A 15,905-nucleotide genomic window follows, 5' to 3' on the forward strand; every position below is an offset into this window, starting at 1 on the left:
TATTTATGGCTGAATTTAACTGAGGAAATTACAAATTGAACTTAGATACCCTCAGACACTCCTACTTATAACTCCTAAAATATCTGAACAGAAACGGTCATTGCTAGACTACGTAAAGCACCAAGAGAGACATCTGAGATGTTCTGAAGCATGATCCAAACGCAACTTATAGTTCAAAATCACGTTAAAAATGTTTTTCCCAAGCTACGTGAACAAAATCTTTATTGAGCAAAATCTGGTTTGATATAAAAGAACCCATAAGTCATCTTTTAAGATCTCCTGTTCACTGTCAGGAACAGTAGATGCTTATACAGTATATAAAATAGTATCTTCATTCCCCCCTCCAGTTAGTTTTCAGCTATTTTTTCTAACTAATTGGCTTTTCATACATTCATTTTATTATACTTGAAGTTTAATATTTAAACTGCTTAACATGCTAATCGATTAGTAGAGGGCCAGACCCTGCTACACGTTTTTATCATGTAATTTTATAGACCTATCTGCACCTAGTTAATCTTTTTCCCTTGTGAACCCAATGAAATTGCCTATATCTGAAGTACTTGCCGTTCCTTAAAGGCACAGATTTCCACTGGAGATCTATACTTTCATTATGGTTGATGATTCTGGCAATTTTGTTTTTATGTGGTATAGTCCTCTAGTCTGTCAGAGCTCCAGACGTGAACTAGGGCATAAGGTAAAGATTTTTTGTTGCTTTTCTAGAAATTAAGGTATCCAAAATCCGATTCTTGTGTATTTGTCAACTGTGATATAGCTGCTGATTTGTTAAGTTACCCCTTAATGAGCCTCAGGAGTCTTGGACACTGTGTACTGCTGGGTAAGAAACCCTGTATCATCTAGTCCACAGTGAGCCCAGTCTGCCAGAAAAGTTAGGGTCCTGAGGTGGGTACAAGTCTGAGCGTCATCAGGTACTAAGGTAGTGTCATTCCCTCATTAGCACCAGGAGGTCAGAGGTTGTTTTAGATGAATATAAGCACTGTGTGATATCTGGTGATCCTTGCTCAGAGAAGCTTCTTCCTACTGGCAGCACTGAGATCCTTATTCAAAGAAGGAGTGGGGGCATATATCAGGTTGGACCAAGAAATGATGTTTGAGGTGGAATGGTTTTCCACGGTGCTCTAAGGGAGGTTGTGGGCATGAAGGGCACGTTGTGTCAATGCAGGGGATATGCTGCAGAATGGCTGCAGTATGTTTGGATGTGGGTGGATGGCAGTGTGGGGACTTGCAGGAAGCTTTGGGGGTGTCATGGGCTTGGGAAGCAAGTGGTCAGGCTACTGCAACATAGGGGAAGGATATGAGGGTCATACATGGAGCAGGAACAATACGTACAGTTGAGCGGTGAAAGTGTGGGGTTGTTTTTTTCCCCCTTTAAAATCTTACATGCCTTTGAAAAATGAGGGTACCTTAGGCTTGGGCCAAACTGCCTGACTCATTACACTTATGCTAAGGCCTAGCGAGCCTTCCTGAGTTCGTAAATCAGCCTGGAGAGGGGAAAAGAAATGCACCACCACGCATGGTATTCCTTTTTTCTTTTCTAATGCAATTTTCTGACTTCTAGGAATAGCAGAAAAAAAGTCTTTTGTGTGTTGTTTGGTTGGTTTATTTTGTTTGTGTTTTTGAAGGGTGTGAAGAAGAAGTCAGGAAAAAATGTATTTTAATATTTTGATTTTAAATTAATTTAGTGATTTAATCAGCCAAACTTACTTTTGAAACTGGGAAGGATTGCTGTTTCACAACTTAAAACATTATTCCTTTCCAAGTATTACCAGGCTGTTAATTCCAGGCATACACTTAGCAAATTGCAGAAAACCTGAGTTAATTGCAAACCCCATTTTCCTTTACAAGAGCTCATCATAATTTTCAGGCAGCAAGTCAATGTGGAAGCATTTATGTAACTTCCTCCCTACTAAGCCCATTATATCTGTCTTTGGTCATGGGTTTGCTCTCTTAATATGTCATAGACAGAGCAAGCAGGTTACTAATCAAAAGGTTAAAGGGGACTTGCTGAAATGGAACTACGTAAGCCAGACTTCATGTGAAAGACAAAGAAAAGCAGGGAAGAGACAAAGAAGAGAGAACAGCAACAGCTTTTTCTACGATCTACACAGTGAGGGTGAGGTTAGCCTGCATGTTCCCGTCTTATTTTGGTGCAGTTTGCCCTGTTTCAGCATACCTGAAACATACCTATTCCAGCACAGGTTATTTTGTTAGGTCTTATATCTAAGATCAAAAATTTCCTTAAGTCTGATTTGTGTCTTTGTCACTATAATATTTGTAATAGGTAAATAAAATAAAGGTAGCAGTGTTTCAGAGAAACTGGTGAAAAGACGGGGCTTATTTACTCTAGGCAATGAAGAGCAAAAATGTCCCAGTTTGTACTGACCCCAGCTGATAGATCTGCATGTTAAAAAGCAACACACTGCAGTCTTGCCACTTCGGGTGCAGAAGTCTGTCTGTATTAGCCAGGAGCTTCACCCAGACTAATAGATCTTGTCAAGAGGTACGGCATAGTGCTAACACGCTTTGATGTTTTGCAGCTCAGAGGTACTTGTATATTTGCCAGGTCAGGTCTTTCAGCATCTGTATGTAGACATCTATCCTTAGATGTACAATTTGAAAAATGTTTTTGTAATAAAAGGAAGGCAGGCGTGTCCCTATTTTAGAGAATCAGTAGCAAATACTTGAAAGTAAGTTAAGCGTGTTTGTTTTTAAACCTACTCTGGTTTCTGAAAACAAAGAGTAATCAAGAAATTCAAGAATCGAGATGTGAGTTGCAGATTCTTTCTATCTTTTCATTAGCATATTTATTTGCATATTGGTTGTATGGTAATTATTGTTAACGTCCCACTGATTTTACCAAGAAATGAGATTTCTTTTCCATATAGAAATTTAATAAAAGCTAAAACATACAAATACCAAGATAGAATGAAAAGCACCCTTACCCTTTTTATCAAGTGATACAACATTTTGATATTAGCAGCCACGTAGCTAGTGTATATAATATTTTTCCAGTCATTAAAATCATTACTAGTGAATAATGTGTGGTGAAAAGGCATTGTAAAACAATCTGAAGCCTTTCAACTCATTTCTTTCATGTCCTTTCATTCAATTTAAACCTGTTTGATATTGTCCCACTGTTCAGCACCTACTGGTGGCAACCTGTAAATCAACATTTCATCCAGAAGCGTGAAAGACCTCATTAAATCTATTTTTGTGTGAGTTAACAGACCTCCAAATTAACCTTTCTTTAAAAAGAAAATAAAATAAGATAGTAAAGGTCAGCCTTTTTGTACAATGAAGTTTGCTGGCCACACAGATTTTCAAGCCTGATGGCACATTTGACTGGATGGTTGTCTCATCATTTTGGCAGTGATCCGCTTGATGCTAGCAAGAAATGCTAGGACTCTAACTGTCTGAAATGTGTTAACATGTAGATTTTTTTTTTTTAAACAGGAAGTGAGAAGTGGAAGAGAAAATGTCTTTACATTCATTTTTTTCCAACAGCAGTATATTCTTTATGTGAAACGACTTTTGCTAATCATTTGGGGGGAGAAGTGCTCATCTCTCCATTCATTTGCCAGCCCTTTGAATGGCAGTACAATTTTGCATTTTATGTTTGATTTATTCTGTTAGAATTCTCTTTATTTCACTAATAGGTAAATAGAAGTAAATATATTTTGACACAATAGTTGCAGAAAGACTACGTAAGAAAGCCATGTCTGTCTTGAACGTGGACTGTTAACAGTTTAAGGCAATTAATTAGACCTCTGAAGGCAAAAACTAAGCCCATATATCCTGGTAGTCATAATGATATTCAGGTATGTCTGAAGATGTAGGGAAAATTTATTTTAAGCACATTACTTTTTCAGTATATAGAATCTATATACTTCCAACAGAAATCACAAATACAATTCAACCTACATTATAGAAAAAATACTAATGACAAACACTTCCAAAATTTGCAATTGGGAATGTCTATAAATAAAAACACTTCAGTAACATCAAATAAAGGCAGAAGAAAAAGGTAAGAAAGCATTAAGAAGAAAAATGAAGATGCTAAGAGCACAAATAGCATTTTAGTAGCAACATCTATACTTTTGAGTTTGAGTGTGTCTTACAGAGAACTAAAATATAATTATAAAATATGTCAAGTAATGGACAGTGCAGAGTGCAAATATTTGTGGCAAGGTGCAAGACAATTTATTTATTACATTGCTTAAAATTACTGCTACACTGAACCAGATTCATTTTTTCTTGTTTTTATTTCAGTTTACATAATTTAAATAACAAATAATATGCTTCCATTGAAAGAGTGTATTGTATGGTCAAGGTGGGTTCTTCCCCCTTTCATCACTACGTAATAGAACATGTTAGCGTTAGTTAAAGTACTTGGGGGTTGGTTCTGAAATCAAGTTCAACATTGAGCAGGTTCAAGCATCTGTGACATAAAATCACACCAGAGGACAGTGTGACTCATTAAGAACCCACCTATAATATCTAAGTGGAAAAAAATTGTATTATCATGGGAACTTCAATGGAGAGATTATGTTCTGTATGTCTTATGCTGTCAGTACTAAAATGACTCTGACATTTAAAAAATCATAGATAAGTAAAATATTGGTGCAATAAATTCTTTATAAAACATCATATCGATGGCTAAAAAGACAAAAAAACATAGTTAATGTTGGCCTAGGTGAGTGAACAGATTAATTTATGACTTTGTTAAATAGAGGAACATGAAACCCAGGAAATAGTCTCTGTGTGAAAAACTGTAATGTAAAATCTCTCTTGGTAAATTAAAAACCCATTTTACAAACTCAAAAAAATATTCAAATCCAAAACCTGAAATTACTCTTTCAAGTTTGTGCTGAAAACTGCCCTAGATAGGAAACAAAAAGCCCTGTTAAATAAATCAGTTTGAGAGGAAGTGTATTGAAAAACAACTGGAGGAGAGCATAATTTGATGATAATGAGTATGTATCAGCTAAGAAATTCAGAAAACTGAAGGGGCAGGAGGACAAATTAGGGAGAAATAAATGGCCAGTAAGTTTGGTGCTGCGGGTTGTTTTTTTTTTCTTTCCTTTAATAGGGCAGATGTTGGGCTTTTTGCTGTGGCCATTAAGATGAAAAGGAATTAAAGGAATCCTAACAATGTTAACCGAATCTAGGCAAAAATAGAAGAATTCCCCAGAGTAAGGCAGAAAATGCTGAAGTATTCAATAAATACTTATTTTCTGTACTTGGATGGAGGAAGAGGAGGCAAAGAGGACTATTAGATCATATGATAAAATATTTACTTTTTCTATGGAAATACTAAATTTTAGCTATTAATACTGGGTGTTTTCAAGCGCTATGGCCAGATAACTTCATTCAAGAGTGCAAAAATATGTGGTGAAACAACAGGTGTACATAAAGCAGATGAGTTAAGACTGCAAATGCTGATGCCAATTTATAGTAAAGTTCCATTAAGAAAATTAAAAAAGCTGGCTGAAGAGCTCTTGCAGTTGTTAATGTTAACTTCTATGAAGTTGTCTAACACTGGAAAACTTTTAAAGAAAGTAAGACAGTGGTGTTCCCTATGCTTTATAAATACTGACCATGTATAATTTTACAAGGCTGACTGTTTTTCTGCCAAAATAACTGACTGAATGATGCAGGAATCATTCATGTGAATTTTAACATTACCATTTAACATTCAGTGGCATTTTAGCATCAAGACTAATTAACCACTGAAGTCATCTCTGTGATTTTATGGAAGATTTTCAATTGCCAGAAGTTTTAATCATGATCTTTTCTCCAAAAATCAAGTTAAACCAGGAATGTAACTAATGGTAGTTCTGTGGCCAGTGTTCTGCATGTTTGCAGTGGTATCTTCAAGTCTGACTTCATTTGTAGCGTGCAAGATGTGCAAGACCATAAACCTTGCCACGTTTATGCTATGTTACACTTGCATTCTTTATTTTAAAATCTTTATGAAGGACAATACAAGGAATCTTTTTATATAATAATTTGTCTGACAACTCTGGTGGCCTTTTATGATGGGGTTACGGCGTTGGTGGATAAGGGAAGAGCAACTGATGTCATCTACCTGGACTTGTGCAAAGCATTTGACACTGTCCTGCACGACATCCTTGTCTCTAAATTAGAGACATGGATTTGACGGATGGACCACTTGGTGGATAAGGAATTGGCTGGATGGTCCCACTCAAAGAGTTGCGGTCAATGGCTCGGTGTCCAAGTGGAGAGCAGTGACGAGTGGCGTTCCTCAGGGGTCAGTATTGGGACTGGCACCATTTATCACCTTTGTCGGTGGCATGGACAGTGGGATTGAGTGCACCCTCAGCAAGTTTGCTGACGACACCAAGCTGTGTGGTGTGGTCGACATGCTGGATGGAAGGGATGCCATCCAGAGGGACCTTGACAGGCTTCAGAGGTGGGCCCGTGCGAACCTCATGAAGTTCAACAAGGCCAAGTGCAAGGTCCTGCACATGGGTCAGGGCAATCCCAGGCACAGATACAGGCTGGGCAATGAGTGGATTGAGAGTAGCCCTGAGGAGAAGGACTTGGGGGTGTTGGCTGATGAGAAACTCAGCACGACCCTGCAATGTGTGCTTGCACCCCAGAAAGCCAACCGTATCGTGGGCTGCATCAAAAGAAGCATAACCAGCAGGCTGAGGGAGGTGATTGTGCCCCTCTACTCCGCTGTCAAGTAGACCCCACCTGGAGTACTGTGTTCAGCTCTAGGGCCCCCAACAGAAGAAGGACATGGACCTGTTGGAGCAAGGCCAGAGGAGGGCCATGAAGATGATCAGAGGACTGGAGCACCTCTTTATGCAGACAGGCTGAGAGAGTTAGGGTTGTTCAACCTGGAGAAGAGAAGGCTCCAGGGAGATCTTATAGTGGTCTTCCAATGCATAAAGGGGGCCTACAAGAAAGCTGGAGAGGGACTTTTACAAACGCATGTAGTGATAGGACAAGGGGTAATGGCTTTAAACTGGAAGAGGGTAGATTTAGATTAGATGTGAGAAAGACGTTCTTCACTGTGAGGGTGGTGAGGCACTGGAACAGGTTGCCCAGAGAAGTTGTGGATGCCCCATCCCTGGAAGTGTTCAAGGCCAGGTTGGATGGGGCTTTGAGCAACCTGGTCTAGTGGAAGGTGTCCCTGCCCATGGCAGGGGGGTTGGAACTAGGTGATCTTTAAGGTCCCTTCCAACCCAAACCATTCTACGATAATGTCTATTTTATTCCCAGCAGCTTTCTGTAGGCTGTTCTTTTAGAAGCATAGTTAGAATAAGTGATATAAAGCCTTTTGAGATGGTAAGGAATGTGATACTTCAGACCATCTGCAAAATGGTGGCCTTACGGTAGAAATGAAATGAATAAAAGAAGGACTAGGTACTCACTGTATTAATCTTTTTTTCTCTATGATCTTTTTTCTTTTACCCATAATAGAGCTCTAACCTTTAAATGTTCTCAGAGTTGAACAATTTTTCATGATCCAGCTGTCTCAGGATTGTTTTAGTTCAGTTTAATATTTCTTTTGATTCACTGTTGGGGTTGGTTTTTGAGCTATTTATGGGATTGAATGCCTGTGCCAGACAGGGGTTAATAAATCATGATTTGAATAATTATAAAATAATACCAGTTGAATAAATCAATATTACCTCATTAGAAAAAAACTCTTAAGGCCACTGTTTTTTTTCCAACAATTAGCTGTTTGATGTTACTTTTCCATACCCCTTTTCCCAATAAAATATAAACATACCAAATCTCTGCTTCCAAAGATTTAAAAAAAAAAAAAGCTGAATTGAAGCATATTGGTGTTCTCTTGATCTGTTGATGTAACAATTTTTCCCCTATGTTGTTATAATGGAAAATACAGTTTAAGGATGAGACTTCATATGATAGGTAAGCCAATCCAATATCCATGTGTATCAGAAGGGGATGATCCCATCCTGCTTGACTCCAGCCAGATGCTATGGCCATTTCTTTTGCAGACATAGCACTTAATCACACAGACACAGAACATGTCAGTTTGCTGGATGATCCAGGGGTGATGGTCAATGCTAGAGTATACTATGCTGGTACTGCCTTGATCCTGAGTCTTGCTATGTGGTGGCTGTTATTTCTTTGTATTAGGGCAGGCATTCATCCAATTTCTTAATGATCTAGTTGAGGCCATTGAGCCAGCAGAGTATTATTCCCTGCTTCTCTCCCCAGCCCTTCTACCCCCAATTTCTGTGGATAATTTCCTGAAGATTTAGTAGCTTGAACTTGCTCCCTGCAGAGTCAGATGAACAGCACAGTTGACAGAACACAGGAGGCAGGGTTTGCAGAAGATGGACATAACTGCAGCAGCAGTAAATATTTTAATGTCATCTGTAATGGAGCTGTATCCTAACCCTGAAAAAAATTACCTTACATCACCAGCCAGCTGAAGCAACTCACCCTGCAGCTGCACAGGCTGATCTAACAAAAGGGGGAGCAGGGAGGCAGGCAGGAATCCATGGCTTCAAGGGGTGGGAAGTGGGACCTCCCATTTGGTAGCCTTAGACTGGCATAGCTGTAATATGAAATTGCTTAAGATTTACTGAAGAATCTGGAAGTGTCTGATTCAGTTTTACGTCATCTAATTTGTGCTTGCGTGTACTTTCTCATCACTCGTTGCAATTTGTATGTACATTAAAAAATTATTTGTGAGGCAGAGAAAGGAAGAAGTTCATTCAAAACCAAAATTTAAAAGTGCAAATAGGACTTTCAAAAAATAATTAACCTGTCAAAATACTTACTTCAAAACTAAATGTTAATTTATTTTGGATCCTGATAGCGTCCCCAAGACCCCTGTACTCCCTCTTGTAGTACACATAGCTTGTGCTGTTATACCTTCTTATTCAACCTCCCTTTCCTAAGAAGGCAGAAGGTGTAACAGGAATTCACTGTCTGTTCACTTATTTGTTCCACCTGTATTTTCCCAGGCTTCAGGCACTGGGTCTCAACATTAGAGAAAAGAGGTAGATCTAACTGTTTTGATCTGGTGCTTGGATCAGGTAGCTAAGGGCCATTAAACAGGATGGAGCAGGGCAGTTATGTCTGACAAGTTATGTCTGCTCCAGAGTGTTACTTGCCTCTTTCCTTTACTGAGTCTCTCTTGTGTCTGTTTAACCATTGTTCAGATATTTCAGAATGACACCTTTGTTTCCACAAGCTTTCTTAGCATTGCTGATGTCCACGTAGGCTCCCAGCTGAGTCGGCTTACTGTCAAACTATCCAGATGTCCCCACATGTGTGAACAATGCATGGGACTTCACAAGTTTTGTTCATTGAAATGCACAGGAGTTGATCTGCTTTGAGTAAATCTGATGGTGTCAGGACAGATCTGAGGAAAAGTAGCTCATTCTGTTAGCTTGTTTATTCTGGGTGCGGTTATAATTTTCAAGCCATAGAATGAGTGACTGACTTCAGCCTAGTCTAGCTCACTAACCTCCTCTGGTATGACATAGCTTTCTGAGCAGGTTATCCAGAAGAGAATCATTTATTAGGGAGGGTGAAGAACATAGACTCGTTGGAAGCTATGTTTTTAACTTCCTATTTAGGAACCTTTTAATACTTAGCTTTTAATACTTAAGTTTGTAGCTTTCCAGATTACCACCTCCTTGTCCTTAGGCAGATACTGGAACACCCATTTTAGAGATGAGGTAACTGTATGTTAGTCATCCCATATACGTTGATGAATTATGAGTCAATGCTGCATCATCTGAAAGCAGCCATGGGATTTGTGAGATTGATAAAAGTTCCTTTGTTTCCTTCATTGTTCATTACAAGTTTGACTAAGGAGGGAGTACGTGTTGGTAATTGTACTTTCAGGTATCTGGAATTGCAGGCCCAGGTTTAGAAATTAATGGTCAATATTATGTTAAAATAAGAATGTTACTTTATAATTGAGAACAAATAGTGTATCAAATTAAAAATAAAATTGTCCTGTAACCTCTGTTCAATTTTACTGGTGGGTTTGTGGAGTTTGCTGGGATGTGCACCGAACCCTGTACTTAAAAGATAATAGCCACTTACTCTCCAAAGTCTTACTAAAGAAATAATGTTAAAAATTATTTCTTCTCTGCTAGTTTTGTCAAGCCACAATAACTACCTGTACTTCACCTGAAAGCATCCTTGCCTTCTCCCTCAAGTTTTGACACTAAGACAGGTTTTGTAGTTGGAAAACTGAATGTTTAGCTCTGTGTTCTTGAGAATTAAATGCTTCCATTTATCTTGGGTCTGAAATTTAAAATTAATAAATACAAAATCAGTAACTTCAAAATCAGTAATATAAAACATGATTCAGCTAGTGATGAGTTTTTGTCTCCAGACTATAATAAGTAACAAATCCATGAATAAACATAGTGCTACAAATAAAACCTTTCCTCTTACGATTTCAAAATTAAATATTATTCCTTTATACATTTCATTTTCTGCAAAAGTGTTAAAGTGACGTGTAGTCATTACTTACATAACTGTTAATATCTTTGGTGTAAGGACTTCACGCTGGTAAGATCCTGCCAGTTGGTCCAGGCACTATACGAAGGCTTGGGGTGAGCTTGGATCCTCCTTATCTTGTCATCGAGCATTTAGGAGGGAATAGAGAAATCCGAGCTCACCCTCTGAGCTCGGCAGCCAACTGCTTTAGCATGTCCAGCATAACTGTATCGTCTTGCTATTTTCTCTGGACCCTATATTCACCTACCTCTGCCTGGGGCCTGAGCCACTATACCTACAGAAGTGTTTCTGCCCTTGCCGTGAGGTTATACAGCCCTGTCACGCACATCTTTTCATGTGGGAGGACTTTTCTGCTGGTACTGAATTGCTATAAGTAGATTTCCCATAGCAGGAGAGAAAAGAAAAATACGACGTAATTTGGTGAGGAAAGGAATTCCAGCAGTCTCTTGAAGCAAGCAGAGTTCCTTTGGTACTTGGTTATGTGTGGGTACTGCTGGACTTTGGAAATAAATATAGATTTCTGTATATATATACTTAAATGTCTATTTGTAGCTAAATGGGACTTAAAGACAGTAGTAGTGTTTGCAGTTATACACATTTGGCTATGAGCTTTCTCAGTACCATGATGTAAGAATTCCTCTCAAATGCTGTGCACCTGTATGTGCTTGTAAACCAGTAGAGCCAAGTTAATTTATGCTGTGTTTTACTTAGCTATTCATATCAGTTATTCATATTTTGTCATTAGTTCTCTACATATGTCACTCTATATGCTCTTTTTCCCCCTGCTTCCTATATTATTCACAGTAAACATAGGTTTACCCATCAAGAAGTGCAGTTAGCCTTATATATATAATTATATAGAGAGAGAGAAATAAAATGAACATTCAGATTATTACAGTCAAAATGCTTCATTGAAGTTACCACTTTTCATTGGCAACTTAGCAAAGCATAAGAAAAGCGGTATAGGTGAATCTAGGACATTCTATAAATTTATCTGCATATAGGCTACTGGTTCACAACTAGATTTATTCTGCTTTATTTTGCAGCTCAAATTGCAGCACAAATACAGTAGGACTGTTAATGCACTATATCTTTTAAAAAAACAAAACTTCCAAATCAGTTTTCATTTCTAGGATCACTTGAGCGCCACAAGAATGTGTGTAAAAGAAAGTAAATAAAGAATATTGACAGCAGTATGACTGAACTCTTTTCTCCTTTTTTTTTCTTTTGCATGTGTGGGATGATACTTTGTTTGGCAAGACACTTTAAGAACAAACGGCAATTTGGGGATGAGAAATGGTGATTCAGCTAGGAGGCCTTTCCTCCTGTAGTTACAAAACACAGCAAACTAAACTGAGACTGTGGAATTGCATAAAGTTGGGGTTGGAAGGGATTCCTGAAGCTCATCAGGTCTGACCTTCTGTTGAAAGGAGGGCCTTAGACTTAGATGATCCAGGGCTATGTCTCAGAGATTGAAAAGATTTTCACCAAGGGAGATCCCACCTCTTAGCTGGGCAACTTATTCCAATTTTTAATCATTCTTACAGTGAAGTTTTTTTAATATCCAGACAGAATATCCTCTGAAGCAGCTTGGACCCATTGCCTCTTGTCCTGTCACCACGCACCCTTGTGAAGAGCCTACCTCCATCTTCTCTATAACCACTTTTTAGGCAGTGGGAGACTGTGCTTAGCTCCCTCTGAGCCTTCTCTTCCTTAGGCTGCATGAATCCCTTCTTCCAACCTTTCTTCTTGTGGCAAGTTCTCAATATTTAAATCATCCTGGTGGCTCTCCACCAGACTCTCTCCAGCTTGAGCTGGAAGGACCAAATTTTTTATGTTTTTCTACAGTCATCACCTTGAAAGTACTTTAAGCAGGCAATGTATATGACTGCAAAACCCATCAGTTTAGTGCTACTCTGTGTCACAGGGAGAGATGTTCTTTTTTTTTAAACATAGAAAAAGAGAAAAACTACTCATTTGCCCTCTTATGTTTTCCACAATGCAAACTGCACCAACTAGTGCTGAACAGTGAGCGGTGGCTTTGAATAATCAACTACATAATTGAACATATTTTGAAGCATGCACACAGCATCAGTAGGGTTGTGTACTGGAGTTGAACTGCAATCCCAGAAGTAATATAAAAGATTTTTTCAAGGAAATCCAACAAACAAAATTGTGCTATCATCTTAAGATAATGGCTGACGGCATTTGTATTACTTATGTATCCTAACTCTGATGTTCCCTGACTCACATTAACCTCTTTCACAAGGCTCACAAATCTTCAGAGGATTTCCTATATCTATGTAATTTACTCTCTGTCAAACATGTAAAACAAATCTCAGTAATACTTTGTTAGGGGAGAACAGGAACTTGGAAAGGAAATCTCTATCATGGCTGTCCCTACAGTTTGACTGTCCAGATCAGACAGATGTGAAAATCCTTGTTTCAGCACCTATAACCATGGTTAGACTGTTTCCTGGTTAAATACATTAGCTCAGAGAGTCTGTTATGGTTTTGTCATGTGGTTGGTTTGTTTGTGGGTTGGGGTTTTTTGGGGGGGGGGGGGGGGGGAGAATTATTCTGTCACAAGATTATTAATAGAGACTTTTAAAGTTACATTAAATAAGCCAGGGTAGGATTAAGCATGTAAAAATTTGATATTTTTGTCTATACAGCTACTGGTGTTTAGTTTTAGCTCCCTTTTTAAAATAAAATCAGCAGCAATCCCAGGCAGCAAAATATTTGGGAAAGTTTTAACTCTCTTAAGTACTTTGGTAATTGTTGCTCTTACTTCTTTCTTGTTACGGTGCCAGGCTCCACTTTGTGAATTGTAGCTTATCCTACTTCATTTCTAGTTCTAGATCTCCCCTATATCTTCTCCACCTTTCCTGGTTTGTAACACAGATCTTTGCTTCTGAGTACTTAATTTTTAACTTTCCATGTACGTATATGAAGTTAGAAATATTTCTGTATGATGACTAATGGTGCATGTAGACATATTTTATCTATGCTGATGTCCTTCTTGCTTATGAGCTTATTTTTGTCCTTTTTGCTATACAAGAACATGTCTATCTCTGCCTTACAATGTAATAATTTTAAACATATGTTCATCCATAGTTTTGAATCTCACTCTGTTGGCATTACAGAGTAGAATTTGACAGTTGGGTAAGTCCTATGTAAAAGCATATTTTGCTAGGAACTACTTCTTGCAAATTAAAACAGAAAATATATAAAGTCCCATTTAAACCAAAAAACTGAAAGAGAAAAACTCTTTGGCACCAAATTTCCTAAACTTCCTATCCAATACATAATCAAAACCTAGGAAAAGTCATTCGGGATTACACCCATAGCTTCATTCCAGACTGCTGATCTTCTTTCCATTTTCTCTATATTAGGAGAAAATCTGTGTACCCATGTGTTTAGATTAAAGACTAGTTTTGGTAATGGAGTAAAATGTAGCATCTTTCACCAGTACGAGGAGATAGGTTTAAATGCCTCCTTCACGGAGTATGACCTGTGTAAAATCCAGTGTTTCATTGCACTCCTACTTACACCACTTAGTTACAGTATCATCAGACCAATTATAGCAACATCCAGGCTTATCAGAAGTCTGGGCAGAACAAAGTCCAGAGCTATTCACTTACCCTAGAAGTCGCAGTAGCTCAAATGTGAGAGTTCTGAAAACAACCACATTGCTGCTGTTGTTACTGTAGCTGGGCTGTGGACAAATGTAATTTTAGTCTCTGATACTGTCAATCTGGCATCTTTCACAAGTAGTGATTTTATTATACAAAAATTTAATATCTCTGCTGTATCCTACAGGGTGCAGGGTGGTTATGTAGAAAATTATGCATTTAAAAAAAAAACCAAGTTGTTAGAAAATAATTAGGGCAAAGACTCCTAAAAAGTTGTTAACTCTGGGAGGACAGACTTCTGAAAGCCAGTGCACAGTGCCAAACTCTTGTATTGAAAAGTTTTGGCTGAAATACTGGGACATATAGATAATATGGTCCCAGAAAACTTGCCAGGGAAACTGCAGTCAGAAATGTAGGAAACTGTCCAAGATTAGGCCTCAAACATGCTGCATTCATTACCAGCAGCTGTGCATATAAGAAGTGTTTCTTTATACCACACAACCAAAACCACTGTGGCCTGTCACTGTCATTTTTATAGCAATTTGTGACTTTTTAAGAAACAGGAAAACATTTAGCTAAAACAGAAGTTGAAATGACTGACAGAAGATAATTTAAGGGAATTTTAATGGCTACTGAGTGTATACTGTAGAACTATGCTGAAGTGCACATATATTTCAGATTTTACTTTATGTAATAAAACTAAGAAAAAAATTATGTTGATAATAGTTGCATGTTTACTGTAGATCACAGATGCATACCTTAAAAGATTCTTTAAAAAGCCAGAAAGGGGGAAGTGATACAACAGTAGTAATAGTAGTTTGAGCATTAGGACTTTAAGTTATTGACATTTTCTTTTAAGATAAATTCAAATATGCCTCCATTAGGGGGAGTTACACATTCATCACTAAGTGCTTCAGATTTTCAGATGCTGTTTGGTATGATAGATTTTCTCTTGGACGTTTTTGTTGAGTTTTAAAATACTCTGTTACTACTAGTACTGCCTTCTTCCTCTGTAATGGGACACATTTTTAGCTTGTTTGATCAGCATGCAAAAATTTGCAGCAAAGAAGGTCCAACTTTATCAATTTCTGAATACTTCAGGGGAAAAAAAAACCATTATAATAGTAAAAATATCTTTATTAAGTGGAGGATTTTCCAGAATGAAATACTGATGGTAAGATTTAGAAAACCTGGAGCCAAATTCTCCCTCTCGAGCAGTTTTTCCTTTGCCCATCTTTTTTTTTCTTCCATCTGTGAAACTGCTTCTGCCTCAGGGTAGTTCAGAAAATCTATCAGTGTCTGGTTTGTTTACTTTGGTGCAGGAGAGTTTTAAATAGCAATGTGACCCTTGTGTGGATGTTAGCATGAGTGTTATCAAAAAGGCAAAGAATACTGATGGAATTCAGCTCATAAATTCTTGTGCCAGGCTTTAGAGTATAATAGTTTTAGATGAGGTATTGAAATCATGTAGTTACATGCCTAAGCACTCTTCATCTAGCTAAGCTCCTGTGCAATGCAGATAGTGACAGATCCGTTTCCTTTATATAGAGAACTGAGAACCATAAGCAGTTGAATTCTCTGTGGAAAGTCCACTGCACGTGTTCCCTACAATCACAGTAGGAGCCACTGTGCCCTTTTATAGCCCTTGCAGTACTTTTCTCAGTGTCTGTGGTCCAGCTGCAGAAAGCACTGGCTCCAGGGAAACTTCAGAAGAACTTCTGGGAGGCCACAGGAGTAGACAAAAGGATTTCAGACACCTAC

General features: G+C 38.2%; 1 protein-coding gene across 1 annotated transcript in view; it reads left to right on the top strand.

The window, feature by feature from the left end:
* TENM3 (teneurin transmembrane protein 3) overlaps window positions 1–15,905 on the top strand; it is a 326,450-nt gene that overhangs the window by 57,813 nt on the left and 252,732 nt on the right. The window contains 1 exon segment of the mRNA XM_010569981.1: window positions 9,253–9,301. Coding sequence (XP_010568283.1) covers window positions 9,253–9,301 — 49 coding nt within the window.

Source organism: Haliaeetus leucocephalus, unplaced genomic scaffold (genome assembly GCF_000737465.1).
Source record: "Haliaeetus leucocephalus isolate CR32 unplaced genomic scaffold, Haliaeetus_leucocephalus-4.0 Scaffold284, whole genome shotgun sequence".
Classification (NCBI taxonomy): Eukaryota; Metazoa; Chordata; class Aves; order Accipitriformes; family Accipitridae; genus Haliaeetus; species Haliaeetus leucocephalus.